We start from the raw sequence: 19,864 nt of genomic DNA on the forward strand, positions 1-19,864 counted from the left end.
CTATCGGACACGGCTGGCTGTAACATGGCCGGGAGGATAAGCTCAGTGCATAGCACTGACTGAAGTATCCATGAGTTTGTATCGGTCACATGTTTTCAGAGTGTTCGGGTGTGAAACTTCACACAGCCGCTGCGTCAAACATGGAAACATCCTTCGTGTCTGCTACGAGAAGCTCAGGGGAGGCGTTCGTCTCCGATATGATATGAAAGGTTTCATTTTGTTCTGCTGAGTGATGGAGGGCCTCAATCTTGAACCTGTCTTGTCTGCTCTTCGTAGTTCTGAGAGCTTCTAATCTCCTCTCAGTTCTTGTTTTCTTCAGCTCTGGTGGCAGCTGAACTCTAGGTGACTCCAGTTGACATGGCGGGATGCCAGCAGGCCAGCCGAGCTCCACGGCTCATCACAGCCTGTTAGCATTTCATTAGCACGTGTCCTGGCCCCTCCTCCGCCCCTGGCACTGGCAGGAGACAAAGTCCAGTGTACATGTGCCAACTGGGCCCACTATTACAGTATACAGAGCAGGCAGCACGGTCCAGTTTCTTAACGGGGACAAGACAGTTCATCCCGTTTCTGTGTGACACAAGTCTGCAGCTTTAATTATGTGAATTATAAAATTCCTGAGATATCTATCTGGATCGTAGCAATAGTTTTGAATAATTGATGCGCAAGTTGACACAAAAATCTACGGCGGTTCCAGCTTCTTAAATATGATGATTCTTTCTGTTTTACAATATTTTTAATGTAATATCTGCGGGTATTTGTTGGACCAATCAAGCTATTTGCAAACGTCATCTTGGGTCTTGCGAAGTTCAGATTTCCTGACATTTAATCCATCGAAACAACAATAACTAATTCATAGAAACCCTTGTGTGTAATATAGTGTTTTTTTATGTGAAAACATATTTCCTGATTGATCCGTGTGACCCTCAATGTGATTATTCTCCACAGTCCAACAGGCAGCCGGTCAAACTCAACCTGCTCACCTGCCAGGTCAAGCCGAGCACTGAGGACAGGAAGTGCTTTGATCTCATTTCCCGTAAGTTTCACTAGATGCCCGAATAGTTTAGTCGTCCGCATGTTAGTGGGAGACAGTTTGGGGGGATTCCTGCACTTCATAAACATCAAGGAAAACGAATCTGTGGAAGTACAACAGACTATTATTAGACTGCACGTCCAATAGGTGCCACACAGACGAGTGGTGTATTTGAATAAGTGACTGCAGGCTGTCTGTTGCTTCTGGTGTTATAAAATGCAAGATAAGACATTTACTTACTTAACGTCATTGTTTCTGTGTCCAACAGATAACCGGACGTATCATTTCCAAGCTGAAGATGAACAGGAGTTTGTCATGTGAGTACTTCAGAGTGACACAAAGAGCATTTATCATGATTTCTTAAGGTTTACGAGTTTACCTGTTACACTGTACGCTTCTTGTATATCTGGCCACATTCAACTGAATCCAGTGAATGAGTGTGTGTGTGTGTGTGTGTGTGTGTGTGTCACCTGATGGCTTTTATTAATGGAGGGGCTGGTTAGCGTCTGCTCTCATGCTTAAAGACAGGAAGTTACAGAGAGTCTGTGAGAGTGAGTGGCACCGAGAATAGCAGTGGGATTTGTGGTCTGCAGTAATTCACGTCGTTGTAATCTCACGCTGTCACACACATGCATGTCAGTAGGCAGACACACCCACACATGCACAGACACATATTACTAGAATTCTAGTTTTATTGATTATCACACAGACTTTCAGAAGTAAGTTAAGCTTTTCATTCTTAACAAACATACACACACATTTGATTGTACTTCTGAGTTTTGATTGGACTAAGAGACAAGTGACTTAAATTATTTTTTTAAAGTTCAGTCAGTGACTCGCGTTGTTTCCTCTAAATATGTTGCCTGAAGACTACACAATTGAAAATAACATTAATTCGGGGTTGAAGCATTGCCTCTACTGTATTCAGTCTTCGACTGAACTGAGTTATTTCATACTGATGCTCTGCGTTTATTCCACCTTTTTTTACATTTTGCACTTCTTCTAATATAGATGTTAATTTCAGGTAATGCTTATTTAAAATATCAAGCTAATAACATTTCTGTTTTTATTGCTGGATAAAAAGGTTATGTTTGTTCTTAAATCACAAGAATTGTGGATGTCAAAAATAGTCTCAAGGCATTTAAATGATCAGAAACACACTGAATCATATTTAAAAAAAAGGTGTTCACACTGATCTTCTTAAGCTGTCGAGACCTAAAAAGTCTCTTGATTTGTGGCACTTTTCTGCTCTGGGTCTTGCGTGTCCTCACTCTGATGCCTTGCTGCGGTTGAACACTGTGTATCACCGTGTCCTTGTCGTCCTTTGGGATCCAGCTTGCTGCTGCTCACTGCCGCTTCAGTCACGCACTTCCAACTGCGGCAGCATCAGCGTCTTCTTGGGCTTTTCCATGAAATATTTAGTATTCCATAGGGCTCCTGCTTTGTGCGATCACGCTCCCCCTCAATTAGGCTAGGAGCATATTATGCATAATATAAGTAAACACACAAACGCTTTGGCTCGGCATCTGTACACCTACGCAGCTGTGGATGAAAATATCTTGTTTTTTTTTCACACATACAGAAAAACAGACAATCTAACACATTGGTTGGTGTGCCCAGTCCCTGTTTGGCCTCTGCCTTTGCAGACGGGGTCGAGTGGCAATGACAGAGGAAGTGCTGACGTCAGCCTCATAAAGCCCTATGTGTGTGTGTGCGTGTGTGTGTGTGTGTGTGTGTGTGTGTGTGTGTGAGGGCCTGTTCAGTGGTTAGACTGCAGGAGCAGATTGTGTGTTGTAGAGAGCTGCAGGAAGCCAAGTTTGAAAGGCAGCTACATCGCTTCCGATCTGCATGATTCTTAATGACTACAGTGTGTGTGTGTGTGTGTGTGTGTGTGTGTGTGTGTGTGTGTGTGTGTGTGTGTGTGTGTGTGTGTGTGTGTGTGTGTGTGTGTGTGTGTGTGTGTGTGTGTGTGTGTGTGTGTGTGTGTGTGTGTGACCTTTTCCAAGTAAATAAATAAAGTATGTTGAGGGATTTAATCCAAAATGAGTGCGTTTTCAGACACTTCATTAAAAAGGAACCATGTTCGAAAAATAGAAGTAAGAAGAGTTAAAGTAATTATCATCAGTAGTTATAGAAATATTTCCGTCAAGCATCTTTTTTTTACTATAATTTACATTTTTTAATGATTTGTTTATGTCTATAGAGCAGAAAGGATTAGTCACTTTCTAGAAATAGGTGACTCATTGTTGAAGTTATTTTTTAAGAGAAAATAGCAGCTTCTCAGTTGTGAAGATTTTCAGTTTTTCTCTGTTTTATATCGTTGTAGAGTGAATATCTTGGGGTTTTGGACTGTTTTGCTACAACAAATGGTGATGGCCAACAGTCACAATTTTCTGCCATTTTATAGACTCATCAATTAAGTGACTTGAGAAAATAATCTCTATACTTCGGCAGTTGCAGCTGTAGATTTTTCATATTAGCTTAGTGGTGCTTTTATCTCTTAGTCAAATACCTCTGCAACTGTTGCTTTCATGAATGCATTTATTTTATGTATAACACCAGTAATGATGTGATCCCTTCTGCAGCTGGATCTCGGTGCTGACCAACAGTAAGGAGGAGGCCTTGAACATGGCGTTCCGTGGCGAGCAGAGCAGCGGCGGCGAGGACGGTTTAGAGGATCTGACTAAAGCCATCATAGAAGACGTGCTGCGCATGCCAGGCAACGAGTTCTGCTGCGACTGCGGAGCTGCAGGTGTGTACTGCTGCTGTTTGTGTGTCCAGAGAGGCTACATACACATCCTCTTCCTGTTTTATGCTTAGTCAACCCTCACCTTGTTGACGGAGAAGGCAAACAACCTTACTTCAGCATTTTCTTTATTTCACTGTGGGCCAATGTTTTATTTAAAGCCACGCACCAATCTTGATTTCTTTGCAATGTCACAGCTGCCTTGAACTCCGTGACCTTCAGTTCGATGGTAACCGAGCAAGCTGCAAATCCTCCTGCAGCTTTCAACAAACAAGTGTGTGTGTGTGTGTGTGTGTGTGTGTATGTGTGCGCGCGCACAAGCGCTGTTAGCATTCAGGACACAACCCGATCCTGATCCTCCCCCACATTAGGAAGCACGGACTCAGCACTCAGGAGTGGCGTAGACATTCAGGCCCTCTGACACTTAACACACACACACGTATACATGCATATACACACACACACACACACACACACACACACACACACACACACTCTCTATCCTCTGTCAGCTCACACACTGCAGCTCACCGAGCCACTGAAGAGAGGACTTTATGCTCCGAGGGTTAAAAAAAACCAAAAACATTTGTACGCTTTGAGAAACGGCATCATTACATCATGTTCTTACATAAGTCACGCACGCTCTGTCGACCCCTGCATTCTGCAGAGAGGGGAGGTAATATGTGTCTATATGCTCTTGTTGCTTCGTCCATTCGCGTACATGGTTTCAGTACAACACATGTTCCAGATGTGGAGTTTAAGCCCCGTTTCCCGTTTGATTACTGTTTTTCTTGATCAAATGCTCTGACGGGGTTTACTTTTCTCAACCAATAAAATGACTGTTACTTCGCGCTTGAAAGATCCCGTCTTTGTTCCATCTGGTCTCATTTGATATTCTCCCAGGATCTCCCTCTGTACGACACAGCTTTGCAGCTTTAGCATTAATCAGCTGTAGAGGTCACCGTGCATCAACAGTGCACTCCGTGACCCATCGCTAGCCTGCATCTGCTCATTGTGTTGTGAGAATGTGTGTGCGTGCCTGGCTTTTGCCTGTGTTTCGGTGTATGACTCATTAGTTTTCGAGCTGCCTCCGACGTGTCCGCCTGGTGTTCATTTGTCGGGTTCCAAACAGAACAACATCCCCGGCCTCACGGCATCAGCGAGCACACAACCGACAAAGCTTTTAAAGCTCGCTTAAATCTCCCAGATTGCATCAGAACATCAGGCGGTGACGTCGGTCGATGACGGCGGTTTACAGGGCGCTTCATCACAGCGTGCTCGTGCCGTTTGATTGGCAGTAGGTTACGCAATGGGCTGTACATGCCTCCTGCAGTATGATGCGACTGTGGTCATCGTTTGTGCCTACGACAGTCTAGTGGTCTGAAAGGTTGATGTATTAAGAAATACAGAAATTTTTATTTTATTCCCACAGAAAATCATCTAGATTTAGTGTTGCATCTCTGTTATAAAGGAATTTCAGAGCAGGAAATGTATAGAAAACATTGGTGTCAGTCAGTGATTAATAGCTTCTGTCAAGGCTCAACATTTTTCTCCCCAAGTCTTAGTCATACAGGAATAAATCAAATGTAGGGACGCTGAGAAACCAATTCCTCTACTGACAGCGGCCTTAAAGGACCAGAATACAGAGCAGACACACAAAACATCTAGTAAAGGACGGATTTTATGGCATTTAGTTGCTAGTTGACAGTAGAGAAGCAGACGACATGTGTCTGATGTCCCAAACTGGACTTAAGTTGAATTTTACCGCCATTTATTTTCACGATTTCTGGCTTTTCTTTCTGCAATGTGGAGCTTTCACTGTTACGTGGCACTACTTAAATCAAAATATTTTATTTGGTTTTCAGTTACCACCTGTGATCACGTTGACTATAGCAGCAACGATATATACTGTGTAGATTATAAAGAGCCTTTCCTCATATTGTCTGTGTCTATAGATCCTAAGTGGCTGTCCACCAACCTGGGGATCCTGACCTGCATCGAGTGCTCTGGAATCCACCGAGAGATGGGAGTCCACATCTCCCGCATCCAGTCCATGGAGCTCGACAAGCTAGGAACTTCAGAACTCTTGGTGAGTCAGAGAAATGGTCTACCAAGTGAATAAATAGCCGTTTGAGGCGGCAGTCCACGCCCTTTTCCGCTTTCATCTCGAGTGAAATATTAGAAGTAATGAAAGAGTAGTGGAAATGCTGCAGAGAGCCGAATTTGATCCTTAAAGCTGCACAGATGCATAATCCCAGAACCGACGTGCTCATCTGTCTCTGAGATCATACAAATGCTGTTCTACTGCTGTGAACTAATGCAGACTTTCTCTTCTTTCTCCACCAGCTGGCCAAGAATGTAGGCAACAGTAGTTTCAATGAGATCATGGAGGGAAACCTCTCTACCCCTTCACCAAAGCCCACTCCATCCAGTGACATGTAAGTACTCTCTGAGCAAAAAAGCTGCCCGGAAACTAGATGTGCTGACTATCCAAACGGCTGAATTCCTCTTCTCCGCCACAGGACCGTGAGGAAGGAGTTCATCTACGCTAAGTATGTGGACCACAAGTATGCGAGGAAGACGTGCACGTCTGCGTCGGCTAAAATGATCGATCTGTTTGAGGCGGTTCAGTCCAGGGATCTGCTGTCCCTCATCCAGGTCTATGCAGAGGGGGTTGAACTTATGGAGCCGCTCCCAGAGGTTGGATCGGTAAGTCCTCAATCAAATATCACCCATATCAAAAAAACACAGGTACTCACTTACCTCTAGTGGTATCTGGTCGAGTCATATTTGGTTGCTCATTTGACTAAGATGCCTATCCAGTGACAGTTTAGTTTAGTATGTTGCCTGGAATCTTGGCACGTCAACGTCCTCATACACGGTTACATGTATATTCATCCTCGCGTGACGTTCACTGCCAGCAGGACAACCAACGCTGACACATTTCTACCAGTTGGTGAAGTATTTGGCTGGTGGAAACGGGTGTAACAGTTGGAAAATTGACAGTCATCCAGATAAGTTCACCAGCAGGTGGTGATATCCAGCAACCTCCATTTTTATTTCGAGCTCACATTCACTCAGATGACATCTGTGGCGGCACAATTCATGTCTCTGTTGTTGTTTTTTTCCCCCCGTGATTCAGCCTCTTTGTTTCCTCGCCTTTTTTTGCACTCCTGCTTCAGGCATAAACGAAAGTTAAATAACAAGCGGTGGATGGTGGAGATGCTGGGTGATCAGACTTAGTCTGACATAAATGGGTCAAGGTTTTATAACACAGACATGGTAGTTCTCTAATGAAAAATTAAGTGTACGTTGCAGCAGCAGAATAAGAGAGGATATCGTGTGTTGACAGAGGGAGCTGCTGCTGCTGCTGTCTGCGCTATGAAGTCTGACTCACCGATATCTGATCCGCTGTTGTCAGTACAGCTGAATGGCTGCCGACAGCACAGCGTCATTCCCCCCCCCCCCCTCCTCCCTGCACGACTACATACGGCCCTTACTCTACCCTATAGATGCCACCAAATATACAGCACATACACTCCTATACGTCTAGTCTTTCATCTCCATCTTCAATGCTGCATCTAAAGAAAATACATTTAGTTTAAATTTACATTGCCGGGGGAAATTATTGCAAGATACTCGCAGAAATGTGCAGATCTCAGCTTCGTGCCTGCTGAAAATAATATTTTAGGAGCCATTTTGTTTACTGCAGCTTGTTTAAATGCTGAAAGAGACTCAGAGAGGGAGAGAATACAGAATGGATGCTGCCCAAGATTGTCTCACCGTGTCTTTGCTGTGTTTGATGGCCCCCTGCAGGAATCCGGAGAGACGGCACTGCACTACTCTGTACGGACTGCTGACCAGACCTCCCTGCACTTAGTGGACTTCCTTGTGCAGAACAGGTAGATTTTTAGCTACCTAATGGCATTTTTTCCCCACTAAGAATAGAATTGCGGGGGGTTTTTTTTACGTTTGTTGTGCAAGTTAAACAGCATACAAAATGTCTTTAAACACATCAGCGGTTTAGAGATAAATGATGTAGTAAACAACAGTTTTGTGCAAACGCGTGGCATCAAATGTGATCCCTTTGTCTGCGGTGAGTCTTTCTTCTTCTCTGCTTCAGTCTGTAATAAACGCAGTGGAAGTGCAGAGCAAAGCTTAGCGCTGCACAGCTCAGCTCAGATTCCCACAAGGCAAACAGAAATGGGTCAAGCACTTGTTCCCTGCCTTAATTTATTCCTCTCTTTTCAATTGTTTACTCACCACTGCTCCAACTGCACACACAAGAAGTGGAACCCTCTTATTAATTAATAGCTGTGCTGGTACGGTGTCATGCTCGGCCCTCATTATTTAAGATAATTCTCTCGCCCTTTCTGAGAGCTACAAGAGATGTAAAAGGGATTATTTACCTGCTGTAGCATGAAGTTGGTTTTGCACGGCTTTTACAATTACAGCATGTCGGTCTTGTGTTATTTATTTTTTTATGACTGATTTCATTTGCTCACATTAGGATCCCCATTAGCACAAACAGTGTCTGTTCGTCCTGCAGTCAAACACACTTATACGAACTTGAATTATTTAATCTTCAGACAAATAAAATAGTGATTCTTAATAAACATTAAATCCTTGTCTTAATGACCTTAAATTATATATTTAACCATCCTGTGCTTTCACACATTTAATTCCAAGTAAATGGGGTATTAAATACATTCTCTCTCAGGTTTACATTTGATTTCTTAGACCTTTTTTAATATTTTACACACACACACAGTTTGATTATGCTTCCTGAAATGTTTGGAGATACTGTTTTAACAAACAGCACACTATAAAGTGAAAACAAATTCCAGTTTTCTCTCACGCTAAATCACAAAACTCTGCGAAATAACACATTGACCTGAAGCTGCAAGACTGTGGAAAACACCCTGAGGCTTGTAACCTGTGTCCTGACTCTGTGTGTGTGTGTGTGTGTGTGTGTGTGTGTGTGTGTGTGTGTGTGTGTGTGTGTGTGTGTGTGTGTGTGTGTGTGTGTGTGTGTGTGTGTGTGTGTTTTCTCTCCCAGTGGTAACCTGGATAAGCAGACGGAGTGGGGGAACACGGCCCTTCATTACTGCAGCATGTACGAGAAGCCCGAATGCCTGAAGTTGCTCCTGAGGGGCAAGCCGTCGACTGATATCAGTGAGTCACCTCCTCTCGTTAATGTCATCCGTACGCACGTATCCAGTCTCCTAACTGTTGCTCGTCCCTCCTCCCCCCCCTCCCGATTCAGCCAATCAGAACGGAGAGACTGCGCTGGATGTTGCCAGGCGACTGAGGAACACTCAGTGTGAGGAGGCAGTAAGTACAAGACCGCCCGGCTGGTGGTTTTTGGACATCACAGTGGATTTGAATGCTCTCAAGAAAAATACTGAATCGCAAAAGAAAAATATGGAGAAATGAAACAAAAGGTTGCAGAGAATAGATGGCGGGTGATCAAACATGTTAATAGGCAGATTATTCGGAACACTAGATGGCAGTCAAAGGTCTGGCTGCAGCCTCGAGCAACAGGGACAGTAGAGTGGAAATAATTGTTGATGTATGTTCATTATTAACGCTAGTATGACCGTGCAGATAGAAAAAAGCTGTTTTATATGCAGTGTACAGTGTCTAATAAATATATTAGCACATGTAACAGATTAGTGATACTGTCTCCTTGTTAATTAACCATACCCAGAGAAGACTGAACCCTATTACACATTTTTCAGTGTCTGTTTATAGATTTTTATATTGGCAGGCAATTTAATGTCACTCCTTTTATCTTGTTGCTGTTTTCCATTTGATCGATAATGGTTTAGATGTGTGTAACTGATGATGGTCTGTGTGTGTGTGTGTGTGTGTGTGTGTGTGTTAGCTGGTGCAGGCTGCAGAGGGGAAGTTCAACCCCCACATCCATGTGGAGTACGAGTGGAGCCTCAGACTGGAGGAGATGGACGAGAGCGACGACGACCTCGACGATAAGGTTCGAACAGAGCGTCTCATTCAGTTGGATGAGCTGGAATTCAATCAGGCTTTCATCACGCCGCCGTACCGGGCCGTTGAATCTAATAATAAAAGCGGCTTTCGAGTCAGTCTGGAGTGGTGTCTACAGAAACGTCGGTATTGTCTATCAGCCAAATTGTTATATATGTAGTGACAGAAATTCATGGTTGAGGCAGACATACCAATTTATTCTACTTACAGCAGCATCAATACACCATCGTGCACCACGGCTTTGAAAATGGTGCCTTAAGTAGTAAATGTCAGATAGTTGACAAAAGAATAAACACTTCCCGGTGAGCAGATTTGGTGATTTACTAGTCAAAAGTAATCTAAACATTGAGGTTAGAAAGTCTTTTTAACTACTTTTCAATGGTTATATTTCAACGGTCCTAACTCCATGCCAGACATCTACAGATATTTTGGCCTGCAATTCAGCCAATCTGCACTTGTGTGCATGTCGGCTCCGTCTCAGCTGCGTCGTGTCCCTCTGCAGCCCAGTCCCATCAAGAAGGACCGGAGCCCGAGGCCTCAGAGCTTCTGCCACTCCTCCAGCCTCTCCCCCCACGACAAGCTCTCCCTGCCGGGCTTCATCAGCCAGCGGGACAAACAGCAGCGTCTGTCCTACAGCGCCTTCACCAACCAGATGTACAGCGCCTCCACCGACCTCACCTCCTCCCCCGTGGCCGACGGGCCGCCGCTGCCACCTAGGAACCAGGGAAAAGGTCAGACCGGCCTGCTCCAAGTGCTTTTGAAACCATATTCTGACGACATTTACAGTTTTATCAGTGTTTAGTTTACATCCTGTAATGCAAATGCTGTCGGACTACTGTAGAGGGAAGATAGAGTTTGAAACTGTACTTTGTTATGTCTGTTAATGTTTGATTATATTCAGGACAGGATAAGGTGCAGATGAGTGCTTCCTAATCACTTTTTTCTCCTTTGCACTGTCAGTCAGTCCACACACACACATATACAAACCCTCCCCGCAGTGGAATGCAATTTGTCAACACGCGAACCGGAGGGCGGGATACAGGTGTCATGAAGATTGCCTACGCAGTAAACCTTCAGGAAAACATAGCTGCAGGGGAGGGAAGGGTGGCGATCGTTAGTCAGTGTGAGAGTGAAGCTAAATGCAAACTTCATCGTTATCCTTCGACACAGTATACACACGGTGCGCTGTGGGCGTGCTGTCTCTGCAGTATTAGAATTAGAGATAACACTTCTTCTGTGGACACCAGCACATCGCAGGGTGAAAACATTCTAAAGCTTACACTGCAAAACATCCATCTCAACAAGTCATTTTTAATCCATTATTGAGTTTTTAAATCTTAATTTTTCTTAAAACAAAAGTTATTTCAATTGAACCCTTAGTTCATGTTGCTACGCCTGTCGGGCTTTCCGTTCTCAGTCCATGATGACAACGAGGCAGATTAACCGTCGGCCTTTTGCTTTCACACAGACGTGAACAGCAAAAAGTTGGCTCCTCATTTCGAGCTGGCAGCCGTTGATTTCGTTGGCTGAAATGACGACTGTCGCTGGCAGATTTTTATCTAACTAATTAACACCGACTCTTTCTCCAGCTGTTCATCTTTTTAAGCTGAGTCGCTTTAAAATGAGAACCCTGTTAAATGGTCTTAGATATGCACATGATAGCCACATACTTGACAAAATGCTAAAAGACTGAGGCTAAAGCTGCGTCTCTCGGGACAGAAAGTCAGCATCCTAATCATTTGAGGAACCGCGTAGAAGACATAAAGAAACCATCACCTCCTTTAAATAGCACTGGAAACGAGTGAAGTTTGATTTATTAAAAAATAAGATGAAAAGCCAGAATAAGAGGCTAAATGACACACATCTAGAATAACATGCTAACTCTTCAGATGCAGCGCTCTCTCTCTCTCTCTCAGCGGGTGCTGAAGAGCTCGGCCCCCGGGGGCCAGCTTCGTGCCATTTTTCCTCTTTTTATTTCCCTTCTTTGCTTGCCACTGACAAGATTTCATCTTGTTATTTTACAGTGTGTGGGAGCAGCTCTTTTCTTTTTAAGACTGACATACTGTAGAATCTCTCCCACACTCCTCATCTCGCTCTCTTTTCTTTCTCTTTTTTGTTTCTCTATTCTTTCAGCTCCACACTTGGCATTCCTCGGCTCTCATTCGCACTACGCCACACTGGCTGGCACCCGACCATACATCAGTGAATATCCTGGTTTTATGTTCTCCCCCTTACTCGGCTGTGTGCCCCCATACAGTATATACCTATCCCTCAGCTGTTTCGTCCTTTACAGCTCAGATTCGCAGGGTGGTGGTGGTTTATTTAAGTAGAACAATGGGACCGTGTAGGCCAGCTGATTCTCCAGTTGATTATTTCTCGCCTACATGGGTTTTTGGAATCATGTCCCACCATCCTTGAGCTGTAAACCCTTAACCACAGCTGATTCCTCTCTGGCTGAGCTCTCTATTGGCTGCTTTCACCCTACTTTTCTCTATATTAGGGAACAATTAGTGCTTTGGGGTCCCGTTACACACAAACGGGCGTGTTCATGAACAAATTCACAGAGTAGAGACACCAGCAAATGTGCCCGCAGCCCAAATGTGTCTCTTTTCATTATTTCGCATTCCAGTCCAGACCTTTCTGTTGTATATTTGTTCAGACAGTATGTTGTTCTACTTGCTCCTCCTCTCCTCTCCATGCTTCATTGTCCTCTCCCTTACTTTCTCTGGGGGTTTTTTGGGGGAGTCTAACAGAATGACTTTTTTTAGGGGGAGCCGCATCACCTCATGTGTTTTATGTATCGCTCCTCCAGCTCCTCCCCCATCTGGCCCTCCCTCTACACTCACACCAGGAGGCAGCTCCACCCTGTCCAAGAAGAGACCTCCGCCCCCACCTCCTGGACACAAACGCACCCTGTCTGACCCACCCAGCCCGCTCTCTCACAGTCCACACAGTAAAGGGGGCTTGACTGGGGGTGAGACGCAAGCACACGTCAGAACAGTAGAGCTGCTTTCGCTCCAGCCTGAAGCGCCGATGCTATCATCGTCCAAAATTGCAGGGTTATTTAAAAAAAGTCCTGCACTGAAATTAAAATTAAAAAAACTGGGCGCAGAAAAAGCTCCTAAGAGGACCTTGAGTTAAGACTTGTTTGATCAAATGTTCCCAAGATTAAGAGTGAATTATTAAATGTTTCTAGATTTCTTGAGGGTTTTTAATTTAGACCAGTGGAGGCTTTTTTTATTTCTCTTTGTGCAGTTTAAAGGTATGTTTAATGGTAGTCTGACTCATTAGGTGGATATGTGTAGGGCTCCACATAACATTTATTGTAGTTATGGAATAATCTGGTATTTTTATTAATCATTTGGTCTAAAGTCCAATGTGACTATTTTTTGACCTTTTTAAGGAAATTAATCATTTTACTATCACATAACATAAAAGAAAACGGTAAATAAATAATGCAGTTAAGGCTTTTCTCTGTCCTTTACTGCGAAGCTGTGAAAAGTATTAAACCCTCAGCTTGTCGTATGTGCTGGATGGTTGGTCGTGTGAGGGTTAAAAATAATGTGATTTGACATTATAGCACCGTATCCAATACATTTGCGTTTAACTACCTTGAATGGTGAACATCTGACTGAAAAATGTTGTACTTTGCTACCTTTAAGAGACAATTTTAATCATTAAACATCCACAAGTTACGCTGAGTTCACCAGTAAACATACTTCCAAACGGCACAAAGAGACACCCAAGAGAATGACTCTGTTCGGGTTAGAAGAACTGTAAAAAGTCACAGAGACGAAAGCATCGTTTGGTTTGACTCTGGTTGGTCTACACTGAAAAGAAAAGTGATCTTGTAACCACCACAAAAGAAGACACCTCAGTCATCTTACCTGCAATCTTGTGTTCCTTATGTGTATTTTGACTGTTGTTCCACTTTTATCATTTGTCCTCTGTGGTGTTTTGTGCATTCTGTGTCAGCCGTACAGTAACACCCAATCACTAATTATCATGATGACACTTTATTGCACAACCACTAATTATCAGGGGCTCATAGAAAGCTCAGCCAGATGACTCCTCCCTCATTATTATTTTTTAACCATCACAGCATGTTTAAGTTATTTCCACATTTATATTAAATTCATCTCTTGGTGAGTGCTCTGTTATGGTGTTGAACGATCTGTGTCATCATCAATGTCGATGTTTTAGGGAGCGACTCCACCCCTCCTCCTGTCAGCAAGATGTCTCCTGTTTCTAACAAGTTTGAAGGAATTCCTCAGCCGCAAAGGTACAAAAAAAAAAGAGTCCCAGGGAAATTTCAAGTTTAATTGGCTTGAAATGTATTGCTTTATTTGCTATGATAACATATATTCCAGCTGATGATGCAAACATATTCTTGGATTCTGTTTTTCCATTTAACTTCATTTGAAAATCTTTTCCCAGCACTACTTCAAGCAACACAAAGTCTACACTTGGTCCACGGGTTCTTCCCAAACTACCTCAGAAAGGTACAGTCTTGGTCCAGTTTTCATTTTGATGCCAGCTGTTGAATTGAAGACCTTATTAAGTAACTGTATGCTGCTCTCTCCAGTGGCATTGCGGAAGATTGACACCATACACCACCCGTCTATGGATAAGCCCAGCCTCCCTCCAGAGGTCTTCCAGAAGTCCCCGCCGGCGATTGACACCCCGCAGAAGGCTCCTCTGGCGGACAGGCCTCAGCCGGGAGACCTGCCCCCTAAACCGCAGCTGTCTGAACTTCCTCCTAAACCTGGAGAACTTCCACCGAAGCCGCAGCTCTCAGACCTCCCTCCTAAGCCTCAGCTGGGCGACCTCCCGCCCAAACCCCAGCTCAAAGACCTGCCTCCCAAGCCGCATCTCGCTGACATCCCCCCCAAACCTGGAACAGCCGAGTCCACTCCCAGGCCGCCTCCCGGTGAGACGGTGCAAAGGCCTCAAACGCAGCCTCCGCCTCCGCCTCAGCCTCAACCGCAACCTCAGCCTCAAGACTCACCGTCACCTAATCAGCAGGCCACTATAGGGACCCCCACCCAACAAGCTGCTGAAGACACCAATGGGACCCCAGCAGGGACTGCGGAGACACCAGTGCCCCTGCCGAGGAAGATCAACACGGTATGAACATGCTTACCTTTTAGTTCTATTCTTAAGATTCCTTTAGTTTCTTTTTAAAGAATCGTGACCCAGGTAGGTACTGAACAGGACAAATAAACTCTCAAGTACATGAACTCTAATGGAGACCCTGATTTTAAATGACATATTCATACATATCTTTTTCTGTTCTGCGATTTTGTGTTTGATAGATCTTAGATAAATGACCAATTAATCAGTCTATCTTCTATAAATGTAATACATGTGATGCGTTATGCCATTTAAAGGCTCTTCTCCTACTGCTGACAGTGTGGTATCAGTTATTTCTACTGCTCCGTGTTGCATATTCCGTTGTTTTTAGATTATATTTCCCCATTTTCTCACTCAAAATACACTAGAAACAGTTACCCGATGAAAGAAACGTATCTACAGTGGTCCAAGAGGATCCAATATTCCCACATATGCATGAATATGACAGTAAATAAAATGGTGAACTGCCCCTCCATTTTGAATTTGTCAAGAGTATCTGAACCCGGTGGTCACATAGAGAACACACTTAAGCATTTATGTGATTTTGATGCATTTTGTTGCTTTTTCTGCCAGGTCTCTTCGTTAATATTAATATTCCTGGACACCTTTTGGTTACTAAGCTAAATGAGAGTTAACAGAGACACGTTTGTGTTAACTATGGTAACAGTTTTGTTATGTAAATGTCCAGGGGAAGAGCAAAACCCGTCGGGTGAAGACGATCTACGACTGCCAGGCTGACAATGACGACGAACTGACTTTTGCTGAAGGAGAGGTGATAATAGTTACAGGAGAAGAGGACCAGGAGTGGTGGGTGAGTCCAGCTTCAGTACTACGCTCTTGTTTGCAGCACTTGTTCTTCTTTGAACCATCTGAAGGGAACAAAAAAGAATCACTGAATGCCCCTCTACTCTTCCTCACATGTTCTCTTTACACTTCCAGATCGGGCACATTGAAGGAGAGCCGGACAGAAAAGGGGTGTTCCCCATGTCTTTTGTGCACATCCTGAGTGACTGACAGTCGGAGAGACTTGCACTACGCCTCTGCCTAAATTGGGAGGCCCTGTAAATAGCTATCATAACACCTCTTGTCACACGACAAGTGTCCTAAAAGAAGAAGAAAAAAAAACGCAACGAAGAAGAAACCCGAGAAGGCTCATCTAGCCGTGGATGCCTCATCCATGCTGTACAAAGAATGTGTGTATTCTTCCTTTACCAGTATTATCTTAACCCTATAGCACGGCTGTGACGAAGCCACTCTCAAAACCCTAGCACTTACCTAAAGTCTATGTTTATGCTGTTACTGTGTATATATGTATGTAAATATATATATTTGTGTGTGTGAGTGTACATACATGTTTTATTGTACAAAACATGTACCATTGCTCTCTCTCTCTCTCTCTCTCTACCGGTCCGATTAAGCGTCAGGGCGGTAGACTTTGAATTTTATCTGTATTGATTTTACTGGCCCTCAAGTAATTATCAGCTTATATTTCTGAAAAAAAAAAAAAAAAGGACAAATAAGAATTGGAATGTGAAATAGGTCATGTCACTATTTGTCTCTTGCATCCCTGTTTACCACCATAGTTGACCGAAGAGGCTGGAGTCTCCCACTGATCTCCCCCACCCCCCGAGATGAAAACATTAAATGTACTCCTTGTTCTTGCTTGCTTTGTGTGTACACGTATTATGGTTGTTTTACAGTATAGAAACCTGCTGCTACTGTGTGGTGGAATATCAAAGCCTGTGGTTCACTGTAGGTCACTGATTTACTCCTTGTTACACTGTTCACTGTATGTATGCAGCTCTCGTTTGTGAACTCGACGCCATCGCCACAGTCCTTTGACCTTTTCTGTGCATGGTGTAACAATGACTGGAATTGAGTGGAGTGCTGCGTTCAACGACGCTCACCTCAGGGTTTGAAGAGCCACTATTAAGCAGGACTACGCAAAATAAATAGTTATCCTGTTGAAGCCACTATTAATGACAAGTACAGGAAACTCAAGAGGATGTCTGAGCAATAACTTGATTTTCTGAAAGGCTAGAAATTTCACATTAACCTTTGTTCACAATTCAGTGTCTTGTAAAAAAAACCTCATGAGCTTGACATTTTTTTTTTTTAAGTTTGAGTCATGTAATATCATTCCATGTTACTGGATCCTGTACATTTCCAGGTTTGCCTGTGAACCAGAGATGTCTTTTAGAATGGTGGACTTTGTAAAAGGCTTGAGAGCCGATGTATTTTCACCCAGTCCTCACTGACTTGCAGTCCCCCCTCCATGTTAGGAACAAACCCCATTGTATCATTAAAAGTGCTGTACTTAAAATCTGAGCCTGCTCTCTTGCTTCATCCCTTTGATGTTTTTACTTCTCCTTGTAAGTTAGATTCTAGATAAAAGCCACAGATATTCTGGAGGAGAAGAATACTTCGATATGACGGTCACAATTTTGAGGTACTTTTTAATGCATCAAGTTCCATTTTTGAGCTAAACTAAGTTTGCTTTAAGTGGCTTAATATTTACCCAACAGGCATGATCTTGCATTTCCCTAAATGTATAACTATTCCTGTAAGCGGAACAAACCATGTGGAAAGCTTACTCTAGTTTTAATTAAAACTTAAAAAAAAAAAAAAAAAAAAAAACCTTGCAGTGTTAGTTTAAGAACATTTAAGACAAAGTTAAGATAAAGTTCAAATAATTCTTTATTTTGTTATCTCAACAAATTACAACCAAAGTTTACCTTCCAGTTCTACCGAGTCTTTTGGATTTATCAACACAGGAATAATCACTTAAACATAAATACTTTGTGTCACAACACAAAAATAGCATTTTACCAAATAAAACTATTCAAAGCAGCAATACCAGGATTTACTGGTAAAAAAAAACAAAAAACTAAACAAATTTACACACTTTGCTTTTTTTTGGGCAAGTTTTGACCCTTCTGCACAGACTTGATGACGCCAACAGCGACTGTCTGCTTCAGGTCTCTTGCTGCAAACCGACCTGAGGAGCACAACAAAAATGAACCATTAAACACGGCACAAGTCAGATTTCTTGTGCTTGAAGAGGTTAGACTTGGATGGATGTTGTACCTAAGGGAGGGTACGTGAAGAAGCTCTCCACACACATGGGCTTGATGGGAACCAGTTTGACCGTAGCAGCGTCTCCAGAGATCAGGGCCTGCGGCTGGTCCTCCAGTTTGTTGCCGGTGCGCCGGTCGATCTTCTCCTTCAGCTCAGCGAAGCGACAAGTCACATGGGCGGTGTGGCAGTCCAGGACAGGGGAGTAGCCGGCTTTGACCTTCCCTGGATGGTTCAGGATTATCACCTAAAGACAAAATCCCATCAGCACAGAGGGGAAGCCACACATTTTAGGTTAAATTTTCACTCAATTGAACCAACCTGAGCTTCAAAGCTGCTGACGTCTGATGGAGGGTCCTGCTGGGCGTTGCCGGCTACATCCCCACGCCGCAGGTTCTTCACGGCCACGTTCTTAATGTTGAAGCCAACATTGTGTCCTGGCAGAGCCGTCTCCAGCCCCTGGTGGTGCATCTCGATGGACTTCACCTCAGCAGTGATCTTGGCCGGGGAGAACATCAGGGTCATGCCGGGTTTGAGGACACCAGATTCAATCTTACCCACTGGCACGGTCCCTACTCCTGCAAGGACGAAGAACATTTTCAAGTAACGTCTTTAAAATGACCTACATTTTTTATTTGATCAGTGGACAAATGTTGCTTTCCTTCCCCCACTCTAATCCGTCTGCTGCCCCTGCTGGGCCATTTAAAAATGATTTAAAAAGGAACTTTGAGCAGGATTTCGAACCTCCAATCTTGTAGACATCCTGCAGAGGTAATCGTAGGGGCTTGTTGGTGGTGCGCACTGGTGGCTGAATAGAGTCCAGGACTTCTAGTAGAGTCCTCCCACTTGCGTTCCCTTCTTTTCGTCTGGATTTCCAGCCTTGGAACCAGGGCATCTGTAGAGAAAGACATTATTTTTGTTCAAAAGGTTTGCATGTACTCAGACATTTTTTAACTTAAACCCATCTCTACCCTCTGAGTTGCAGTGATCATGTTCTCTCCAGTCCAGCCAGATATCGGAACAAAGGGCACAGTCGCAGCCTCGTAGCCGATCTTCTTGAGGAAGCCGCTCACACCTCGAACCACCTCTTCAAAGCGTTTCTGGCTGTAAGGGGGTTCAGTCAGATCCATCTTGTTCACACAGACGATGATCTGCTTGACCCCCAGAGTGTATGCCAGCAAGGCATGCTCTCTGGTCTGACCGCTCCTTGACACACCGGCCTCATACTCTCCTTTCGCTGCAGAGACCACCAGGAGGCCAACGTCAGCCTGAAAGGACAATGATATAGGTGAAAATAAAATACATATATAGCAGGAGACGTAAAGTACTGAAAATATATACTGCTTACCTGTGACGTCCCGGTTATCATGTTTTTGATGAAGTCCCGGTGGCCAGGAGCATCAATGATGGTCATAGTGTATTTTTGAGTGTTAAATTTCAGCAGAGATATATCAATGGTGATTCCTCGCTCACGCTCAGCTTTCAGTTTGTCCAACACCCAGGCAAATTTGAAGGAACTCTTCCCCATCTGTGAAACAACATAAAACAAGTCTCACAACAGGTGTTGAAACATTTTACAGCAGGGTGTTTCCCCCTCTTCCTTACCTGTGCTGCAGCTTTTTCAAACTTCTCCAGTTTTCGCTGATCGATGCCACCACATTTGTAGACGAGGTGGCCGGTGGTGGTCGATTTGCCGCTGTCGACATGGCCGATAATCACCACGTTAATGTGAGTCTTCTCCTTCACCATGGCTGAATCCAAGTTTGCCGAACAAACAAAGTAACTGCAGTTTTCTGAGATGAACTAAATGCCTCCACGCTTTCAACTTCTTCTGTTCAATGATTCTGGACCGTGACAGTGGCTTTATAAGCTCC

General features: G+C 43.8%; 2 protein-coding genes across 2 annotated transcripts in view; one reads left to right on the top strand and one right to left on the bottom strand.

Annotated features, from left to right (window-relative positions):
- Positions 1–17,216, top strand: part of asap1b (ArfGAP with SH3 domain, ankyrin repeat and PH domain 1b) — a gene marked incomplete at its 5' end in the record, with an annotated part of 49,290 nt that extends 32,074 nt beyond the window's left edge. Inside the window, 17 exons of the mRNA XM_079181465.1 lie at positions 946–1,033; positions 1,299–1,347; positions 3,616–3,782; positions 5,732–5,865; positions 6,123–6,214; positions 6,299–6,485; positions 7,593–7,678; positions 8,836–8,951; positions 9,043–9,110; positions 9,664–9,771; positions 10,285–10,513; positions 12,595–12,756; positions 13,986–14,064; positions 14,220–14,284; positions 14,368–14,909; positions 15,604–15,726; positions 15,855–17,216. Of these exons, the coding sequence (XP_079037591.1) occupies positions 946–1,033; positions 1,299–1,347; positions 3,616–3,782; positions 5,732–5,865; positions 6,123–6,214; positions 6,299–6,485; positions 7,593–7,678; positions 8,836–8,951; positions 9,043–9,110; positions 9,664–9,771; positions 10,285–10,513; positions 12,595–12,756; positions 13,986–14,064; positions 14,220–14,284; positions 14,368–14,909; positions 15,604–15,726; positions 15,855–15,929 (2,370 nt within the window). The 3' untranslated portion in view covers positions 15,930–17,216. The remainder of the gene's footprint in view (positions 1–945; positions 1,034–1,298; positions 1,348–3,615; positions 3,783–5,731; positions 5,866–6,122; positions 6,215–6,298; positions 6,486–7,592; positions 7,679–8,835; positions 8,952–9,042; positions 9,111–9,663; positions 9,772–10,284; positions 10,514–12,594; positions 12,757–13,985; positions 14,065–14,219; positions 14,285–14,367; positions 14,910–15,603; positions 15,727–15,854) is intronic.
- A 596-nt stretch (positions 17,217–17,812) lies between these two features.
- On the bottom strand, positions 17,813–19,739 carry eef1a1l3 (eukaryotic translation elongation factor 1 alpha 1, like 3; the record flags this gene model as incomplete). Its single annotated transcript, XM_079181141.1, has 7 exons — positions 17,813–17,913; positions 18,003–18,237; positions 18,312–18,568; positions 18,735–18,885; positions 18,962–19,258; positions 19,339–19,518; positions 19,596–19,739. 7 exons carry the CDS (start codon positions 19,737–19,739, stop codon positions 17,813–17,815), a joined length of 1,365 nt encoding a protein of 454 aa, XP_079037267.1.
- Positions 19,740–19,864: the final 125 nt, after the last annotated feature.

The sequence above is a fragment of the Pholis gunnellus genome (genome assembly GCF_910591455.1).
Source record: "Pholis gunnellus genome assembly, chromosome: 20".
In the NCBI taxonomy this organism is placed as follows: Eukaryota; Metazoa; Chordata; class Actinopteri; order Perciformes; family Pholidae; genus Pholis; species Pholis gunnellus.